This window comes from Silene latifolia, chromosome 7, assembly GCF_048544455.1.
Source record: "Silene latifolia isolate original U9 population chromosome 7, ASM4854445v1, whole genome shotgun sequence".
Classification (NCBI taxonomy): Eukaryota; Viridiplantae; Streptophyta; class Magnoliopsida; order Caryophyllales; family Caryophyllaceae; genus Silene; species Silene latifolia.
This window is the reverse complement of record NC_133532.1, coordinates 123,670,563-123,685,966: the sequence shown is the minus strand read 5'-3', so window position 1 is coordinate 123,685,966 and position 15,404 is coordinate 123,670,563. Positions and strand designations below refer to the sequence as shown.

General features: G+C 40.9%; 2 protein-coding genes across 3 annotated transcripts in view; one reads left to right on the top strand and one right to left on the bottom strand.

Annotated features, from left to right (window-relative positions):
- Positions 1–7,559, top strand: part of LOC141592926 (helicase-like transcription factor CHR28) — a 31,808-nt gene extending 24,249 nt beyond the window's left edge. The window contains exon 12 of one of the 2 annotated variants that reach the window (XR_012521258.1): positions 7,347–7,559. Coding sequence is in view for 1 of the 2 variants with exons in the window: in XM_074413815.1 (XP_074269916.1) it covers positions 7,148–7,252 (105 nt within the window). In the remaining variant the exon portion in view is untranslated. Of the gene's footprint in view, positions 1–7,147 lie in introns of both variants that reach the window. The other variant, XM_074413815.1, reaches the window with a different exon arrangement.
- On the bottom strand, positions 3,271–5,346 carry LOC141591354 (uncharacterized). The gene is made up of 2 exons (XM_074411665.1): positions 3,821–5,346; positions 3,271–3,491 (listed from the first exon to the last, which is right to left on the bottom strand). The coding sequence occupies exons 1-2, from the start codon at positions 5,031–5,033 to the stop codon at positions 3,478–3,480; spliced, it is 1,227 nt and encodes a 408-aa protein (XP_074267766.1). The 5' UTR covers positions 5,034–5,346; the 3' UTR covers positions 3,271–3,477.
- Positions 7,560–15,404: the final 7,845 nt, after the last annotated feature.

Genomic DNA, 15,404 nt, shown 5'->3' with positions numbered 1-15,404 from the left:
GAGCAGCGGTTGTGGTGGTGTTCTGGCGGTTGTTGCCACGAAAATGGGTGTTGTGACGGTAGGAATGGTTAGCAGTAGGTGAAAATATGTCATTCGTTGGTTGGTGTTTTATGAGCAATTCGTGTTGAAGCAATTTTTCATGTAGTGCTTCAAACGAAATTGGGTTATGGCGTCTTGTGGACGGTATCCATTACTGGTTTATAGAGGTTGTAATCAAGGCCTTTTAGGACCTTGGAGACGATATCTTCGGGGTCGAGGGTTTTGTGAAGATGTAGTTCCTCCATTGATGACTATCTTGAAGCTTACTAAGGTGTACAATTATAGAGAGAGTTTGTTATAGAAAGAGAAATAAGAGAGAGAAATTATTGTAATATATTGTAATGAATGATCTGTATAATACAATGTTGATTCTTCTATTTATAATGCTCTGTCTAACAACTATAACAAACTCCTAACTAACTGCCTTGCTGTCATCATACATACGTCAGCACTAAGTCATATGTTCACATCCCCCCTTCAAGCTTGATTGTACCATGATGCTGCAGTCCAAGCTTGGAACTTAAGTAGTCATGTTGTTGTGAACCCAAGGCTTTTGTTAATATATCAGCAAGCTGCAACCCTGTACGTATGTGTTGGGGAATTAAAAATCCTTCCTGCAATTTATCTCGGACATAATGACAATCAATATCCAGATGTTTAGTACGCTCGTGAAAGATGGGATTCTCTGCTATGTGTTGCGCTGCTTTGTTGTCACAAAAGAGTGGAATTGGCTTTGGTACTGTAATACGCAAATCAGATAGTAGATGATCAATCCATACCATTTCACTTGTTGTAACAGACATACTACGGTACTCAGCTTCGGCTGAGCTTTTACTCACGGTTTTTTGTTTCTTAGTCTTCCATGAGACTAGGGAATCACCAATAAAGACACAATAGCCACTTAGAGATCTGCGGAAAACACAGATTTTGCCCAATCCGCGTCAGCGTAAGTCGTCCACAAAGTCAAAGGAGTATGAGCAGGGTAAAATAACCCAGAACTGAGTCTTCTTCAAATAACGCACCACATGAATTGCTGCTTGCATGTGAGGAACTCGTGGTTGCTGCAAAAATTGGCTCAAGTGCTGAGTAGCATAGGAAATGTCTGGCCGTGTCATGTTTAAATACAACAGTTTCCCAATAATGCGTCTATATTTTTCTGGTTCAGGTAAAATGTCACCTGCATCAGTAGACAATTTCAAACCTCGTGGTAATGGGAAATCCGCTGAGGTGCAATTCTCCATCTGCATATCTTTAATGATGTCCAAAGTATACTTTAGTTGATTGAGAAGTATTCCTGTATCATTTCTAGCTATTTCTAAACCCAGAAAATAGCACATAGTACCCAAGTCTTTGATAGTGAAGGCCTTGTCAAGTCCTTGCTTAAGTCCCTCAATCTCTTCAACTGATTCTCCAGTTAAAAACACATCATCAACATAAACAAGAGCAATAATGAACTTGTTTGTGACAGGATTAAACCTAGTAAACAGTGAGTAATCCTGCTTTGATTGAATGAAGCCTTGATTTTGTAAAAATTTGGTCAATTCTATATTACATTGACGGGAAGCTTGTTTTAATCCATATAGGGATCTCTTGAGTCTGCAAACCTGCCCTGGTTTGGCCTTATCATAGCCCTCAGGAGGTTTCATGTACACTTCTTCGTCTAAGAAGCCATGTAAAAAAGCGTTATGAATGTCTAGTTGGAACAAAGGCCAACCTTTTGATGCTGCTATGGCAGGCAACACTCTGACTGTTGCAAATTTCGCAACTGGTGAAAAAGTATGAACGTAGTCTTTATACTTCACTTGATTGAACCCTTTGGCAACTAATCTGGCCTTGAAACGTTCAACTGAACCATCTGCCTTATGTTTAACTTTATAAACCCACTTGGACCCTATAGCTTTGTGACCAACTGGTAAGTCAGTTAGTATCCAAGTGTTATTATCTTCTAGGGCCTTTATTTCTTTGTCCGTAGTTTCTAACCAACGAGGATCAGAACTTGCTTGAGAGTAGTTAGTAGGCTCAACTTCATTTATGACCTTAGCTAAAGAATTGACATACTCCGTGGAAAATTCCACCATATTATTCAACACAGAGGCCTGAAAAGCAGTAACTTGTGATGAAGATTTCCTGTGAACAGGTAATTTCTGAGTACAATGATACCCTTGAAGTCTTGTAGACAACTGAGTTGCCCTTGTTGATTGCCGGACTGGTTCAACAGGATTATCTGGAGTCTGTATTTCTGTCTGCACAGGACCACTGTTAGTTTGTCTCTGTGTCTGTACTGCTGGTGTATCAGATGTATTTTGCACATTAGTGGTAGAAATAACAGAAACCTCACTATTAGAAATAGGATCATCAAAGTGAAATAAATCAACGAGTTCACTATCAGTAGAACCTGTATCTTCTGTAGGAACCTGTTGATCCCTATAAGGAAAAACATCTTCTTTAAAAATCACATCTCTAGCCACAAAAGCAGTATGAGCTTGGAGATCATAAAGCTTGTATCCTTTTTGTCCAAAAGGATAGCCTATAAAAACACATTTCCTCCCTCTTGGGCCAAACTTATCCTTGTGTGAAAGTGGCATGGGAGCATAACATAAACATCCCAGCACTCTTAATTCATCATATGTTGCTGGTTTACCAAATAAAACTTCAAATGGTGTTTTCCACCCTAGGATTGATGTAGGCATCTTGTTGATTAAGTAAGTTGCAGCAAGGACACACTCACCCCAAAATTTTATTGGTAAGTTAGCATGTATCCTAAGTGCTCTCGCTGTTTCAATTAAGTGCCTGTGTTTCCTCTCCACACGGCCATTTTGTTGAGGCCTGCCGACAATGCTTCTCTGAAGTATAATGCCCTTAGCACTGAACAAATCACTGCACTGTTCTTGTAAGAACTCTGAGCCATTATCACTCCTGAAAATTTTGATTTTCCAATTGAACTGTGTTTCAATATATGCAATAAAAGCTTTCAATAAAGCTGCAACCTGGTATTTATTTTGGAACATATAAATCCATGTGACCCTTGAATGGTCATCAAGGATTGTTAAGAAATATTTAGCTCCTGTTATTGTGGGTGTCCTATATGGACCCCATAAATCCAAGTGAATGAGGTCAAATAAACCCTGAGCATGTGACTGACTCCTCTGAAAAGGTAACATATGAAGCTTAGATAGATGACAAGTATCACAACTGAATTTTTGCATTGAACTGACAGTCAAATGTTTTACATGCTGCAACTTATCAAAAGAACTATGCCCAAGCCTAGAGTGTAAGAGTTCAAGATTACATTCTTTATTACAAGCATTAGATTGAGACAAAGTGCTTGAATTCTCCAAAAATCTTGACTCTTCTCCTCTGGCAGTCTTATTCTTATTATCCAAAGCTGGTTGAAACCAGTAGAGGCCTCTTTTCCTTTTAGCCAATCCCAAGGTTGCCTTATTGATAAGGTCCTGGAACACACAATACTCAGAATTAAACAAAACAGTCATTGGTGTATGATGAATCAGCTTGCTAATGTAAAGCAAATTCTGCTTAAAATCTGGAACAACCAAGACATTTTTCAACTGTATAGCATTTGTTAACATAGTATCTCCCACTGTGTGAACTAACTTTATAGTGCCATCAGGAAGACCTATTAAAATAGGTTTGCTCAAGGACCTAACATTGGAAAGTATATCAACTTTTGAGGTCATATGGTCAGATGCTCCTGTGTCTACAATCCAATCCAACTGACCATAAGTTTGTGCTACTGTGTAAGCCTCAGAATATAACTTTGTACCTGCAAAGTTCACAGTGGATGTCCCAGCAGAAGACTTATCAGCCAAAACTTTGTAAACCTGCTGCACAACATTCTGTACAATTCCATTCACCACAGCCTTGTCAACTTCTATGGCAGGAGATTCTGAAATACCTGCAGGATAAACATCAAGTGGATTGTCATTGTGCATGACAATATCAGCATTGTTAGCTCTCTTGTGGTAGACATTAGATCTGCCACCAGAGTTGTATCTTCCTCTGCCTCTACCAGATTTGTTAGCAAGATGTCTGAGCCTGATATAACAGTTTGCAATAGGATGTCCTTTCTTTCCACAATAATCACATGGTTTACCATGGTAGCATTCTTCAGTAGTATGACCGGGCTTCTGACAACTGTTGCAAAACTTGGGCGAGGGTTTATCAGTAGACATATCTGATTTATGCCTTTTCCAATCTCCCTGAGACACATCAGAAGATCTAGCAGAAGCATAAGCATTCACTTCTGTTGGGACAACAGTTTGCTCAGAAATCAATCTTTGTTTCTCAATTTTTTGGAGAAGTCTTAAAGCTTTGTTCAGTGGTGGTAAAGAATCCATGGTTAAGACATTGGTCTTAACAGACTCATACCCATGGTTAAGACCCATGAGAAACTGAATCAACTTGGAATTGTTATCTCTGTCTAATAATCTTTTCAACAACTGACAGGTGCAACTAGTCATTGCTCCACAAGAACAGTAAGGAATAGGATCTAACTCATCAATGGATTCCCAAGCAGTTTTCATCTTGCTATAGTACTCAATCAAGCTAGTGTTTTCCTGAGAAATCTGTCCTAACTCCTTCTTTAATGAATAAATCTCTAATCCATTAGTTTGACCATATCTGTCAAGCAACTCTTCCCACATTTCTTTAGCATTGGAACTGTATTTCAAAGTCTCACCAATATGTGACTCCACAGAATTAGTCAACCAACGCATCACTAACAAATCACACCTCCTCCATTGATGATAAGTATTGCCAGTTTTATCAGGTGTCTTACAAGTTCCGTCAATAAAACCTTCTTTATTTTTAGCGATTAAAGCATTATAAACTTCACGTTTCCATTGAAGAAAGCTATTGTTTCCATTGAACTTTATCTCAGTCAACTTTAATGTCGGTTGATCAGTATTGGAAATGTATAAGGGATCATCAAGAACCGCATAAGGCGCAACAACAGAATTTGCAGTATCAGATGACATGATTATGATGAATTTTTAAGCAGATTGAAAAATTGAAGAAGAAGACTAAACAAGAATTTCAACCAGATAAGCAACGAAGACGTAATCAAGAATGGAGAAAATTATGCGGAAGCTGGAAAAAAATAGGAAAGAAGAAGAATTATTCTCACAATCTGAAGAATTCAACACGTTAGGAACAGAAAAAATGAACCAGAATCAATCCCCCGTGTCTCCTGATACCATGTGAAGATGTAGTTCCTCCATTGATGACTATACTGAAGCTTACTAAGGTGTACAATTATAGAGAGAGTTTGTTATAGAAAGAGAAATAAGAGAGAGAAATTATTGTAATATATTGTAATGAATGATCTGTATAATACAATGTTGATTCTTCTATTTATAATGCTCTGTCTAACAACTATAACAAACTCCTAACTAACTGCCTTGCTGTCATCATACATACGTCAGCACTAAGTCATATGTTCACAGGTTTTGCCTAATAGGGCAAGTTGGTCAATGCACGCTTTGATAGCGTTCATATAGTCTCTTATTGATTGTTCACTGGTTTTAGTAATTGAATCGAAACGGTCTTTAATTTGTAAAATGTGTGCGCGCGAGGGATTGGCATATGTGCGTGCCAATATATCCCATGCCTCTTTCGAGGTCTTAGCACGCACAATGAGTGCTTGGACAATAGCCGATAAGGTGCCCATGAGAGCACCAAGTATCAATCCGTCTTGCTTTAACCAGGTAAATTATGCGGGGTTCGGTTTCTCGACTTTGTCATCACCGGTTATGGTTGTTGGTGGTGATGGGTGAGAGCCATCAAGAAAACCGAAAAGTCTATATCCAAAAAGGATATGAGTGAGTTGAAAATGCCATGAAACATAGTTCATGGAGGTTAGCTTCACGCAGTGATTGAGGTTGAGCGTGACGAGAGGTTTGTTTGCATCGTGGGGTTTTGGGATGGTGGTCTCAGGGTTCGACATTGGCAGGTTTGGGGTGGGAATGGTGATGATGGTGGAGGACGAGCGCTTGAAGGTTGCTGGTCGTGGTGAGAGAGGGTTGGTGACGGATCTTTTATGAGTCTTAGATATCATATAAGACTTAGAGAATGATGTGTATTGAATGTATTGTGAATCAACTGCATACATGAGTATTTATACAAGTTTAGCAATCCTAATTAAGGTAAAGAAAAGGGAACCTCTAAATTATTTGTTCCTATAATTACAATATGAACATATCACATGATTATGTGATTGATTGACTTGATTTATTTTCTATATTTGCAGCCTCAGAAGATTGTGCAAGAATATTGTTAATAATGATAATGTCATTAAAGGCAGCAAGTCTTGGGCTAAATATGGTTGCAGCTTGTCATGTTCTTCTTTGGATCTTTGGTGGAACCCTACAACCGAGGACCAAGCAATTGACAGAGCTCATCGAATTGGGCAGACTCGTCCTGTTACAGTTGTGAGACTTACCGTTAAAGATACTGTCGAAGATCGGATTTTAGCTCTTCAGGTATTTGATGTCATCTTGATGTGTAGTTATTTTTGCCTGTCACTAGGATTTTATTATGCTGAAAAGCAGTTGCTTAAAATTTGCTTCCCGTATTTTCCAACACCTCAAATCCCGTTTACTGTTTACTGACTCAATTTTTGTTTTTCTCATTTCAACATTACTGAGTAAATTTCGGTTTAGTTCATATTCGGGCCGAGTAGGCCTCTCTCGCATGAGTTCAACACTGTCATGATCTTGTGGTTGAACTCAGGACCTCTGTTTAAGTTTGTGAAGAAACCCAAAGTTCCACATGTGAGGGTTGTCCCACATTGATAAAAGAGGAGAAGAATTACCACTCTTTCTCCTCCGTTTGGGTGCGGCCCAGGTCCGTTGTTGAATTTAACAAAGTTAGATCGACTATTCAACACGTGTCCAAGCCGTGCTGGAGCCGGGGGATGAAATTTTCGAAGTTTTAGTTAAATTTTTCGAAATTTTTGTGAGTGTACCTTATGAAATTAGTTGTTCGCCCTCCCAAGTTCAAATCCTGGCTGCACCACTGTGTCCAAGTATTCTATGAGCTCAAATACATTATTACTAATTGCTGATATGGTATTTTTATTCTGGTTATGCAGCAAAAGAAGAGGGAGTTGGCTGCTTCTGCTTTTGGAGAAGACGAAACAGGAAATAGTCAGACCCGGCTTACAGTAGAAGACCTGAAGTACCTATTTATGGCTTGATGATGTCGATTTTTACATAGAGCGTCGAGAACATTCCTGAGAATAGATGACAGCAGTGAATAGAATAGAAAGATAGCACCTTGATTAAGTATAGGGTACAGCCTTACAGAGTTACAGGATAGGAAATTGATTCATTTTGGCAGTTCCATTGTTTAATTTGTCCATCATCTTTAGAGAGAGCATGTCAGGGTATTGCCTGTACAATGTAGCTTTGTCTAGTTTCAGATTACAGGGATTCTTTTGAAATGACAATTGATGAAAGCTCTTTTGCACAAGTTTCGCAATATAGTTTTATTTTTTCCGTTCAGTTTAATTCATTTTTAAGCTGCGTTCTGTTCAGGATGTTTATTCTTATTTGGGATATTCTCTCGTGTATCCCTCAACTTTTTCATTTTTTAAGATGTACTCCTCTTTTCTTGCAAAAAAAAACTTTTGACCGTCAATAACTCTTGGTTACAAGTTCAAAATATGATAATTTTTTTTTTTCAAATTGAGCGTTTAGAGGTCTTCAATTTGAAAAAAAAAATTCACCACCGACTCAACTCGTAGTCGGGAATTATGGTCGGTCAAAGTTATTAGTTAAAAAAGGTTTGACTAACCATAACTACCGGCTACGAGTTCAAAAAGCGATCATTTTTTTTTTCAAATTTAAGGTCTTAACGAGATAATTGGTTTGAAGAAAAAAATTACCGTTTTTTAAATTAGTAACAGAGAATTATTGTCGGTCAAAGTTTTTTTGTGAGAAATGAGGGGTACACCTTAGAAAACGAGAAGATTCATGGGTACACGAGAGAATATCCCTTCTTTTTTCGATTGACTCAGGAGGTATCAATTCTGAAGAGGAGTCCACCACTATAGTATAGGAAGCTAACAATTTTGTATCGTAATAATCTATATTTGATGCTTTCAATTTGCGTATTATTCGTACGTTCATGTGTGTTAAATTGCCATGCAACCCTACAGAAATGCGGCGGTATCTTCTTATTTGACTTACACTTACATACCTTAATAATTATAATAATAATGTCGTGGGAGAACTTAAAGTTCGATTTTATAAGTACAAATTTAGGTTCATTGCCATAAATTCATTCCATTTTCTCATGATCTTAATTAATGTATGTTGACTAAATATTATAGGGTATTGTTCGATCTTAATATTCCTAAACTTATTGAATAATGTTAAATTATTCAAAATGCTATATTCCTCCATTATCCCTTCCCTTCCCTTCCATCCCTTTCTCTTCCCTCCTTCTCCCTCCCCTCCCTTTCCCTCCACTTTTGCTATCCAAACACACCCTAAATAATGGGAACGACGGAAGTGTTGAACAATCAGTTGCTACACCAACGAAACACGAACCAACTCCTAGTCCCCCTCCTATTATCTAGTTTATTGTCTAGCTATTGTATTTTGTCACATGTGTATTTATCTTATTCCTATTCTTTAGCAAGTAGTTCCTTGTTATTAGCAGTGTAGTTTAGTTTACTGTAACTATATAAACATAGATTGTAAATCATTTTAATTATCAACATACAAACACTTTCATTCACAAACTGAGTATTTACTCTTATATGGTATCACGACCTACATCGATCCTAACCTTCATTCTCGTTGTTCTTCACGCATTCACCATGTCCAACCACAACAATAGCACCATTCCCAACACCGACGAACCAACCAAACCACTCATCTCCCTCTCCTTCCCTACTTGCATCAAACTTACTCCGTCAACTTATCGTGCTTGGCAATATCAAATCACCCGGCTTCTTCAAGGTTATGGACTGTTTTCCTATCTTGATGGAACCAAAACCGCACCACCCACCACCATCACCCCACCCGCCACTGATGCGAAACCTAACCCGGATCCCGTACCCAACCCGGCATACCACACTTGGTTCAAACAAGATAATCTTATCCTAGGAGCCTTAGCCGGAACCCTACATGAATCCGTCTCAACCATTATCCTAGATGCTACCACTTCTCATGAAGCATGGCAAATCCTAGCAACCACCTATGCCAACCCCTCTCGAGGACACATCCTTCAAATTAAGGATCGTCTTCGTCACATTACACTCGGTGATGGCACTATTTCCGTTTATATGTTGGCCATCAAAGCATGCACCAATCAATTAGCCCACCTCGGCAAACCCATGGATGCCGAGGACATCACTGCCCAAATTATTAGCGGCCTCCCCGCTGACCAATACAAAGACGTTATTGATGGCGTCCGTGCTCGTGACACACCAATTTCCTTTGAAGTCTTTCATGAACGTCTTATTCAACATGAATTAATTGTCAAAAGAGCACCTACCAATAACACCAGTGTCTTTCAACCCACTGCCAATGTTGCATCTCGCAACTTCAACCAAAATCGCACCACCTACAATAACCAGTCCACCAACTACAATCCACCCGCCTTCCACAACAACAACCGTACCTACCAGCCTCACCACAACAGCAACCGTACCCAACCCACTGCACCGCCTAATACCCAACACACCCCAAGACCTTTCAAGGGTCGTTGCCAATATTGTCGCGAATCAGGCCATGTGATTAGTGACTGTCCCAAATTTAAGCGTGACTATCCTATGGTTTCGTTTCCACCACCAAAACCGTATAGACCCCAAGCCCACACCGCCACTGCCTCGCAACCCTCCACCTCTGCCTACCTTGTTGACAGTGGTGCTAGTCACCACATAACCAATGACCTTGAAAACCTTGCTCTTCATAGCCCCTATGATGGACCGGATGATCTCATCATAGGAGACGGGTCAGCTCTTCCAATTACGCACCATGGTTCATTTACTACTCCTTTCTCTTCTCGTTTTCTTTCCTTTAATAATGTAATACCCCGTATTTTATTATCGATTGAGCGAGATATTATTATTTAATAGTAGCGTAAAGGTAATTAAATCATGTTATTATGGTAATGGTAAAAGCGTAAAGGTAATTAATTGATTCATATTGTAAGATGAGTCGGGTTTATAGTTTTAGGTGGCATTTTGGGTCAAGGTGTTATAACCCATTTATCCACTTACCCATTTACCTTTTTACCTCACCAAAACCCTAAAACAAACCCTAATTCAACCTTAAAACCCAATCCCCCTTCCTACCGTCATTTTGCACATCATCATCATCACCCCCTTTTCTTTCACGTCGCAAGCCTCATTTACAGCCAACGAGCGCACGCCGGTGAGTGTGGAGGGAGTAGGGTCTGCCGTGAGTCTAGGGAAGCCGTTGTTGGTGGACGAGGGTGGTTGTACTTGCCGGAATAGCACAGATCGACGGCCGTCATAGGTAAGGTTCCCTGTTTTTCATTTCTGTCACGCTAGTTTGATCTGAGTTGTACGTCGTTTAGGGACTATTGTAGCAGTCGTCGGGGTGTGGGATGTGTTGCTGGTGGTGAGTCGAGTCGCGTGGTGGTAGGTAGAGTGGTTGTCGTCGCTGTTGGTGGTTGCAGTGGTGGTGTTTAGGTGTCGGGGTTGATATGGGTGGTTTTTGTTGCATTTCAGACGTGGGGTAATGGGGTGGCACCACCGTGGACTCGGGGGAGGTCGAATCGGTGGTGCCACGTGTGTCAGGGTCGCCGTTCGACGGTGGTGTCAAGGGTGGTGGTTGGTAAGGTGGCAGGGTTGTGTCGTGGTGGCAAGCGAGTCGAAAAAGGGGCTGTTGTGGCGTTTTGTGGCGGCTGGGTTGCAAACAGGGGGTGTTGGTGGTGGTGGTTCTGACCACCGGCGTGGGTCGACCACGTTGGTGGTGGTTGGAGGTGACCAGGCCAGACCTGGTGTCAGGCCTGGTGGTCGGCGGTGAGGGCTGGTGGCGGTTGAAGGGAGTTGTGTCGGGTTGAAGGGGGTGTGTTTGTGTGTCGGGTTGAATTATTGTTTTTGGGTAATTTTGTTACGGTTTCTATTTTAGTAAGTCGGAAAATATGTATATTTCTATTATTTCTATTATTTCCATTATTAGTTTTAGTTATTAAGTCAATATTAAGTAGCGATGACGGAATAATATATTTAAGCTTTGAGTCGGGATTTTATTTCGGGAAGGTTACTATTTTTAGTAACCTGCTATTTTTGGTAATTGCTATTTTGGAAACTTTCTATTTTGGGTAACTTATATTTTTAGTAACTTCTAAATTGGGAAAGTTTCTACTTATAGTGACTCTTGAGTATGGGAACGGGAATAGTTAAGTGAATTAATTATGTTATGTATATGTTTAGGTGGCGAGTTTCGGGTGGAGTACTTCTGATCTGCAGTTAGCTTATTACCGCTATTTGAGGTAGGGGAATACACTGGACTTGATATAGTACTATGTGACTGGATTGATTGAATCGGTGATTTACATGTTATAATATGATTGTCTGATTTAATTCCGTTAGGTATTATCGTGAACTGTTTTAATATATTATTGCATCGGAGTTGGTGGAGGTGGAGGTGAGTATGGTGTGGTGATAAGGCCCAGGCGGGTTCTGCAGGACTTGCCCTGGTGTCCTCAGCTGCGAGCTGGCAGATCGGCTACGGTCGATGTATAGTCTACCGGGGATCGGTATGGCTGGGTTGTCCGGGTTATGAGTTGTGATGGCGGTGGTGGTGATGGAGGAGCATGTGTATTATGTTGCTGTTTTATTGTATTACCTACTCAGCTTCGCGGCTGACCCTGTGTATTCGTGTACGCCTGTGATGATCCAATTATTGGTGAGCAGATTGACAGGTATTTCAGAGACTGACGGGAGCTGGCCGGGAAGAGAGCTTGGATGACTGACTTAGTGCCTAGCCCACCTTAGTCTTTTAGTAGTTTTATCAGACTTTATCTTTTGGTCGTATTTTGAGACTTTGTTTTATTTCCAGTTGTAATCTCACTATAAACATTTTAATAAAGTACTGTGTTTTCTTCCCTTTGTTATCTACTGCCTCGGGTTTCTGAGATGGTAACACCGTCATTTATCTGAGGAGTCCTAGTTCAGGTCCTTAAATAAATGGGGGTGTTACAAATAATGTGCTTGTAGTACCAACAATTGCTAAAAATCTTTTATCCGTTTCGCAATTTTGCTTTGATAATAATGCTATAGCCTGTTTCTCACCTACTTCCTTTTGTTTTAAGGATCGCTCGACGGATGAAATTCTTATCCAAGGACCGTTTCAAGATGGCGTCTATCAATGGCAACCACCCACCCACAAACCACGTGCTTACACCAGCCTTAGTTCGTCTCCCAGCAACTTGTGGCATGCTCGACTGGGACACCCATCCAATGCTATCCTTAGGCAATTAAATTCAATTTATAATTTTCGTATTTCCAATTATTTGCACTGTAATTTCTGCTTAGTCAATAAAAGCCACAAATTACCCTTTTCTATTTCCACTTTACATTCCGCTGCACCACTAGATTTAATATTTTCTGATGTATGGACCTCACCGGTACTCTCAACCGATTCATTCAAATATTATGTCATTTTTGTTGATCATTTTTCCCATTATTTTTGGTTATATCCGATTAAAAATATGTCCGACACATTAATAACCTTTAACCGCTTCAAAAATATTGTTGAAAAATATTTCCAACGACCCATTAAACAATTTTATTCCGACAACGGGGGGAATATAAAAAGCTTACCCCAAACCTCCTTGATGACGGAATTAACCACCTTACATCACCGCCACACACACCCGAGCACAATGGTTTTGCCGAAAGACGCCATCGCCACATCGTTGAAACTGGTCTCGCGATTCTTACTCATGCCCAAATGCCCAATAAATTTTGGCCTTATGCTTTTTCAACAGCCACATATTTAATTAATCGGCTGCCAACAACCACGTTACAAAATAAAACTCCCTATCAAATTCTTTTCGACCAAAACCCAAACTATAACAAACTAAGACCATTTGGTTGCCTTTGTTACCCATGGCTCAAACCATACACCAATCACAAACTTGACCCGAAATCAATCCCTTGTGTCTTTGTTGGTTACTCAAATACTCAAAGTGCGTATTTGTGTTATGACCCCGTCACTCAAAAACTTTATACATCCCGTCATGTACGTTTCATTGAGCATGTCTACCCTTACACCCATCTAGCCAAAACTAATCCATCACCTGTTCCCTCTCCTGATAAATGGTGTGAACTTACCATTCCCTTACTTGGACCCACCTCTTCCTATTTCCCACACCCCTCTTACGCCTCTCCCACCTCCCCCACCCGACACTAACAACAACTGTCCCTCCTCCACTTCGCAACACCCAACCCCACCCGAACCAGAAACCAACCTAGCCTCACCCGTAACTCCCTCTGCCACATCCTCTGCCACACTATCTCCCACCACGATACACCCTGCCTCCACCACACCTTCGGCCTCCTCCCCTACTCCACCACCCCCGCCCCCACCTCCACCTTCCCGTGCTATAACTCGACTATGCAACAACATTGTCAAGCCGAACCCGAAATATGCTAAACCCACATCAAAACACGCTAAAACAGCGACAGTACCCACACCTCATGTCACACCCACCACCACAAAACAAGCTTTAGTTGACCCACGTTGGCGCAATGCCATGGTTGACGAACACCAAGCCCTCCTTCGTAACCAAACCTGGACTCTTGTCCCTCATTTCCAAGCTCAAAATGTTGTTGGTTGCAAGTGGGTATACCGCGTGAAGTACAACCCGGATGGCACTCTCAAACAGTATAAAGCTAGACTCGTCGCCAAGGGCTTTCGCCAACGACCCGGCGTCGATTATTCGGAAACATTCAGCCCTGTAATTAAGCCTGCCACAGTTCGTCTTGTGCTATCGATCGTCGTTGCTAATCGATGGTCTCTCCGTCAAATTGATGTAAATAATGCTTTCCTACAAGGTAACCTCACTGATTGGGTCTTTATGAACCAACCACCAGGGTTTGTAGATACGGAAAAACCCGATCACGTTTGTCACCTACGCAAAGCCATTTATGGCTTAAAACAAGCCCCACGAGCTTGGTACACCGAGCTCAAAATATATCTTTTGAGTCTACACTTTAAAAATTCAGTCACTGACCCATCACTATTTATTTTAAACACCAAACAGACCACATTATTTGTCCTAGTCTATGTCGACGATATAATCGTCACCGGACCAAACCCGTCACACATTCAGGCCTTTATTGATGAAATATCACGAAAATTCTCATTAAAGGATCTTGGACCACTTTCATTTTTCCTTGGAATTGAGGTCACTCCAACCAAAAACGGCATTCACCTCAACCAAACCAAATATATTTCCGACTTACTACATAAATTTAATATGCATGAAAGCAAACCCGCCACCACCCCCATGCTAGCTCATTCTCCACTTGTTAAGGAACCCAATGCACCAATTGAAAATATCACTGATTATAGAGCAATTGTCGGGAGTCTCCAATATTTATCATTAACTAGACCCGATATTGCCTTTCCGGTTAATAAGCTAGCACAATTTCTCACACACCCGACCTCCAACCATTGGCTCGCTCTAAAGCGTGTCCTCAGGTATTTAAATGGTACTCTTCACTTGGGTATTCACCTTCACCACTCCACCCCTCTTAATCTCCACGCATACTGCGACGCGGACTTTGCGGGAGATTCCGAGGATTATGTCTCGACCACCGGTTACATTGTTTACCTCGGCAAAAATCCCATTTCGTGGTCTTCCAAAAACAGCGTGCACTGTCTTGCTCCACTATAGAAGCCGAATTCAGAGCCGTCGCTGCTACCTCCTCGGAGGTCCTCTGGCTCGTCTCTGTTCTACACGAGCTTGGCATAGCTCATCCCTCTTCGCCCGCTATTTACTGTGATAATCTTTCTGCGACAACCTATTCGGCAAATCCAGTGTTCCACTCGCGAATGAAGCATTTAGCAATCTCATTTCACTTTGTCAAAGAGCAAGTTCGCAAAGGTCTTATTCATATCCAACATATTAACGGTAATGATCAATTAGCTGATACGTTGACAAAGTCGCTGCACAAATCACGTTTTCTTGAGCTGTCTTCCAAGATTGGCCTTCGTCTCCGACCGTCCATCTTGCAGGGGAGTGTTGAACAGTCAGTTGCTACACCAACGAAACAGGAACCAACTCCTAGTCCTCCTCCTATTATCTAGTTTATTGTTTAGCTATTGTATTTTGTCACATGTGTATTTATCTTATTC